At 37.0% G+C, this 6,012-nt stretch overlaps 1 protein-coding gene across 1 annotated transcript; it reads right to left on the reverse strand.

Moving 5' to 3' along the window:
• Nucleotides 1–991: 991 nt before the first annotated feature.
• Nucleotides 992–5,797, reverse strand: LOC18588879 (protein NUCLEAR FUSION DEFECTIVE 4-like). Its single transcript, XM_007013576.3, has 3 exons — nt 5,253–5,797; nt 2,330–3,240; nt 992–1,735 (listed from the first exon to the last, which is right to left on the reverse strand). The coding sequence occupies exons 1-3, from the start codon at nt 5,574–5,576 to the stop codon at nt 1,249–1,251; spliced, it is 1,722 nt and encodes a 573-aa protein (XP_007013638.1). The 5' UTR covers nt 5,577–5,797; the 3' UTR covers nt 992–1,248.
• Nucleotides 5,798–6,012: the final 215 nt, after the last annotated feature.

Here is a 6,012-nt window from a genome sequence, read left to right on the forward strand (position 1 = left end):
TTCTTGCCTTGTTCATGTATGCATCTTTTGTGTTGAATGAAAAGGAGAAATTGTTAGAGAAAAGACCAAACTTAATTTCCAATTGCTTGGGACCCTATTGCTGAACTGACTATCTTAGTTCCATCAGCTCATATGCTCAGCGCGCTATAGTCTGAAAATGAAGATTAATCAGGGACAGGTTTTGCTTGATCTAAAGTGATAGAAAGGATGGTTTCCTTTAACTAGCTAATCTAAAGTGATCGCTACGGTGTCTTCACAACGTACGCTGCTTGAGAGTAATGTTTTGGGGTGTAGACATTAACTAGCAGCTTCATAAGTAGGAAACAAGATTTATAGCCACTATAAAGCAGTACAGCTATTTTCATCTTCCATTGCAATGTGGTCGACATGGCTTAGTCGAATTCTTTAACACCTGCCTGCTAGTGTCTTCAAAGCTCCAATGAATACCGATCTCTTTTATTAAATTTAACTAAATATTGTAACTCAACGGCATCTACTTTCTTTAAATTCTCGTCTGCAATACCAAAGGTATCTAACTTTCTGTTGCTTTAAACAGAGGGCCGCACCTGCCGGCCTGGTAAATGCACAAGATCAAAAGCAATAGCAAAATTAAGGGTTACACCTTGCTTGTTTTGCAAGGATTCAGAGTTTTTTGTCATTCTTGGCACAAGCTGTAAAGCCTATTGAAAAGAATTCAGGGTATTTGCCTTTTGCACTAGGTGAAGGGCAGACTTTTTAGGAACTGTCACCTTGACAGCTATGGTGTATGAAATCTTTTGATTTCTGCGACAGTCACTGAGAATTAAAAGCATCAGCTCCAAGGGTTAGAATTCAGTGATGATAATGAACAATAACTTTTATGAACCTACATAACAACCCAAGTTGGAGGAGATTTTATCTAATTGTATTTAAAAGTATTTAATGACTGCCTTTACATATCCAGCTTGAATTAGCTGCTCCATGATCATGTTACAGACAACTTGCAAAATCATTTATTAAAATACACTCGTATATCAAGTTATCAACTATTCATCAATGTAATTGTAGATGGATTTTAAAGTTATGACGAGGACTGTGTGCAAAATTAAAGTTTGGATGTGTGTACAGGCATCCAAACACATGGCCCCCTTTGATTAGAGTTCATCAACTACAAGTTTAATGATAGAGTACATAAACCTAGTCTAAGATGTGCTCCCAAAAATAAGACTCTGAAATGATCTAAAACTTCCACACTCCATCCCAACCATCTCAGTGATTTGAAGTTTGGGGCAGCCTAAAAGAACCCCCACCATACAGCATCTGGTAAACAGGCCATATCCTCTTAGTTAGGATAATGCTTGCTATTGAGCCCACACCAGAGACGCCAGCAAGAACCAGGAAAGTGAGCCTAAAGCAGTTTGGACCAACGCATGAAACACTTGAATTGACCAGGTTAAGTCCATACTGCTTTGCAGCTTCTGTATCATATATATATCCTGCTAGAAGCCCTGAGAAGAGGAATGCTCCAAGCGGATTTCCTAGTGACATGAAATTGTAAAATATACCAAAATGCTTCAAACCAAAAAGCTCAGAGACAGTGGGGATCATGATGGAGAATTGAACACCATAGCATATCCCAAGTAATGCAGTTGCAGCATATAAGGTGCCATCAATAGCTGATGCAAACAGAAGGTATGTAACAACCATGACAATTTGAGTGCATGTCATCCAAATAGTGCGCGGAACTGTTTTTGACCTGCAAACAACGGAAAATTCACGTGATGTGGCAGACCACTGTAGGAAAATAAGAATATGTAGATAAAGAATGCTACTTTAGAACTTATATAATATAACTAACCGACATACACTAATGGTTAACGTTACAAGCATGTGCAGAAAAAAGATTCCCGAAATGACTTTTGGCATCAATTATCATGTTTACCACAAACTCTTGAAAGAATATGAACTATATATCTTTGTAGTCTGCTTAAAGATGCAATTCAATCATATCAAGAAGAATTTTCAAAATAAATCTCTTAAAAATAAGTGAAATCTGTTTCTGTGAGCCCCCCATATTTATTTAGCAGTGAAGTGACAAATGAAGTGCTTATTTCCAATGTAGTAGCTAGAATAGCAGATGAATAGAGAAAATTCTAGAACAAACTGATTTATTCAGCACACTTATGCCTCTGTTTTAAAGTTAAGTCTGCATGTTAATTTACTTTATGCTCAGAGAGTTTGCTTCCTAGAAGCCAAGTATCTGGTATAGACTAGTCAAATCTCTAAACCATATGCATTAATGAATGCTTATGCATCACAAAAATTTTCACCTTCCTTGGATGTTACTGACCTGACAAAATGTTCCGAAACAGTACCCCCACCAAGACGGCCAACAAAGTTGCAAAAACTGAAAAGAGACAACAATATTGTCGTGTTCTGCACACCTTGTGCAATCCCTATCTGGGCAAGATTGTTGAGTACAGTCACACCAGAACCAACACCAAAAAAATAAACCAAGAAAAGAAGCCAGAAATCAGCTTTGATTATAGCTTCACTAAATCTGAAATCCTCCCCCCTTTTAGGCCTCCTCTTCTTCTTAACTGCCCCCTCACCCACAGCAAGAAGCATTGCCACCTCTGATGCCTCGTCACCTTCACGAAAGCTTCCCAGGTATGTTGCTGATTCAGATGGCTTCAACAGTGGTTCTGTTTTGTCTGCATTGCCTTCCCCTTGAAGCATTTCATCTGAAGATGCAACTGGTTGGTCAGGTATCACTGGTTTGTTAATCCTTGTGGGATTTATAGTCATCTTTACAGGAATTGCAAGAGGAGCCATTAGAAGGACAACCATTACAGCAACAATCACAGAGGAAATTTCAGCACTAAAATGCAGCATATGATCCAATATTGTGGTCGATAAAACATACAAGCCAAGGACCACACTAGCTGCTTGGATAAAACGAAAATGGCCATGCTCCGCAGCGTCTTCACCTGAAGCTGGAGTACATGCCCTAACAAAGTACATCATAACAAAGCAGAGAATAGGAACACCAAACGAAAGAAACATCAAAAGCTTAGAAGAGGATTTTTGAAGTAAGGTGCTGTAAATTTCTGTAAATACTGCAGCACTAAGCCCAGCATAACCCTTGAGAATACCAGCAACAGTGCCTCGACTGACAGGGAAATTTCTCATATTGGTGACAAGCACTGCAGTGCTCAACCAAGCACTACTATTAGTAGCTACACAAAGTGCAATCCATAACTGCAAAACCACAGAAAAATAGATTAGTCATCATTAGGCTATAGATTAGTCATCTTACAGAAATTCCCAAGAGATAGCAGAACATATAAACCTAATCTTGAACTTTTATATATCCATAGACATCGCCAAAATGCTATATTTGTGCACACAACTGTACTGATAAACAAACTAACAAAGTACATACCCTGTTCTAAGATGGTCTTCTTGAAAAAAAAATTTAATCTTAAATAAAAAGATTAAAGGGAACTGTAACAACTAAACCAGCTAAAGAATGAATTTTTAAACCCTAATCATATTCTTTTAGTTGCATGTGTAGGTGTCAGCATGCTACTCTGTAAACTACTCAGGCAGACTAATTGCCTACTCTTATTTGAATTGATAAGTATCAAATATGAGTTTTGTTCAATGCCTTGAATAGAAATTCAAGTCAAATTCATGTCAGCCAATACTTCGGCAGCTCAGAAGCCAAACATAGTAGTTAATCTTTTTCAATAGATGTCACTTAAATTAAAAATATACAACTTAAAATGGCATTTTATTTGATGTTTTCAATTGCACGCAGTAGGTTGTGTTCAAGCGTATTTTGAGTTGCCCTAGACAATTCTAGGATAAAAATAGGGCAAATAGTCTCGGACTGGAAGGTCTAGAACCCCAGCTATAGCAGTCCACATTCTTGTACTGAACTAAAGAATGACAAGACAATCAATGCATAAGTATAAAACTAATGGATGAATAGAAAGCAAATTCATAGGATAAATATCACTTCAGATGAAGTTAGCTTAGTGAATGTAACCATAAGCAGCTCATCACAAGTGTTGATTTTACAAGCCTAAGAAACAAGTGAAAAGTTTCTGGGTAAACCCTAAATACCTGGGTGGATTAAATCGAGTTTTTTTTGCAGCATATGAGATGATAAAGTCACTAGTTAGCATGGCAAAATGATTCCAACTATCAAAGATGCTCAAATATATGCAAGTACTAGTAATAATGATACCGAGAATCAAATATGTCCATCGCATACTATTTAAACTTTTAGGATGATTAGTCAGCTAACTATCCCTTTAACTTGATATAAGGGTAGAAGTCATTCTAATTTCTCCCACTACCTTTTATTATTCCTTCACCCATGCCTTCTTCACACTTGAGCCTTTATGCAATTCTCACTAATCCGTATGGAGCAAGCACTTCCATTCTAGGTCCACATGTAAAACCCATTAGATATTAGTTTTTTACCTAAGCTTTGCAGGGGAGGTGGGCTATAATGTAACTAAGAGGCCTGCAGTTTGCTGTAATTAGAATTTTTCAATAATTGGTCAGCCAAAAATCTCCTCAGTCCTTCACCCCATTGTCATAACTTGCTTTACTGTCTCTCTTAATGTAACAAAATTTTAGGAAATCACCTTTGATCTTTATGCTATTGTCCACTTCTCCTATGTATCAATCCATCACTTTGAACAAGCTTCAACGAAATTTCCAAGTAGTTAAAACAATCAAGCAATGCCAGATAAAGCTCAACTTTCATCATGGAATTACTATAATCGCAATGTTTCAATAGGGTGAAAACAAGAAATTTCCTAATATTTCAAAGCAACAATACCAATTTGTACCAATCATTTCAGCAGAGAATTACTACTAGTACAGGTAAAAAAATATATATAAAAGCCAAATTTATGAACAGTATTATATTTTTGAAAGTCCAGAAAAGGACATAATTGAATCAACAAAAATATAAAATGAAACAGATGATTAACTTCATAAGTAAGTTTAATTTACAGACAACATTAATGTGTAAAAACATACAAATCAATAATCTGATCTAAGACATTATAACAGGTATGCATTAAAATCCAGCTGAAAAAGCGTAGATGAATAAAGATTTAATCTTGATCAGAACCAATCCAATCACTCAAGAGAACAAGAAAGAATCTATCACTACAAGAACCGAGTACACAAATTATGAAGCAATCAAAGTCAAAGAACAAATATTTAAAACTCAGTAACCATAAACTCACCAACCAATAAGGCATATAGAGAACAGTGCGGCTTACAGCGAGCCAAAGAACACCATACCCCAAAAAGCAAGCAAAAGCACCAATCATGAGAACAATCCAAGGTGGGAACCTGTTACAAGCAATTCCGGGGAGAAGTCCAACATTTTCACCAATATCATTAGCAACACCAAGCATAGTAAGCTGACGTTGGTTAAAACCTAGAACAGATTTCAAGGAATGGGAATACAGAGGGAAGTTGTATGCATTCCCAGATGCTATCTGCACCCAAACGGCAGCCCCAAGACCAAGCCATGGTGGCCTGGTCCCTGCCTTCAGGTTCACCATTGATGGGTTGGAAAGTCCAGAGATTTTGTGGGTTCTTTGTCTTGAGAAGAAGTCAGCTTTAAGAAGGCCAGACCTTCTTTTGAAGGAAAGTAGGGGAAGGGTTAAGGTCTTGTCTGAGAACGTGATGACATGGCGTTTTGACAACTTCGCAGCTGTGTTTTATGTTATATTTCCATGTCAGCTGGAGCTTGGGTCCTTTTTTTTTTTCCCCTTTTCCTTTCTCCCAGTCAGGAATCAAAGGTGTCCATTTTAAGAAACGGGATGTCTGTCTAGTGGTTTCCATCAGCATCAATTTCCACAAGAAAAAAACGACACACTGAAGAAAACGAAATTTTTATCATACTTTTTTATGTAAGCAATTGCTTGTCAATCAATTGACATCATACATTAACATGAAGCTTAGATTATTTGATTTGCAATTGAAAAAAAAAATTAT

The sequence above is a fragment of the Theobroma cacao genome, chromosome 9 (assembly GCF_053813885.1).
Source record: "Theobroma cacao isolate CCN51 chromosome 9, ASM5381388v1, whole genome shotgun sequence".
Taxonomy (NCBI): Eukaryota; Viridiplantae; Streptophyta; class Magnoliopsida; order Malvales; family Malvaceae; genus Theobroma; species Theobroma cacao.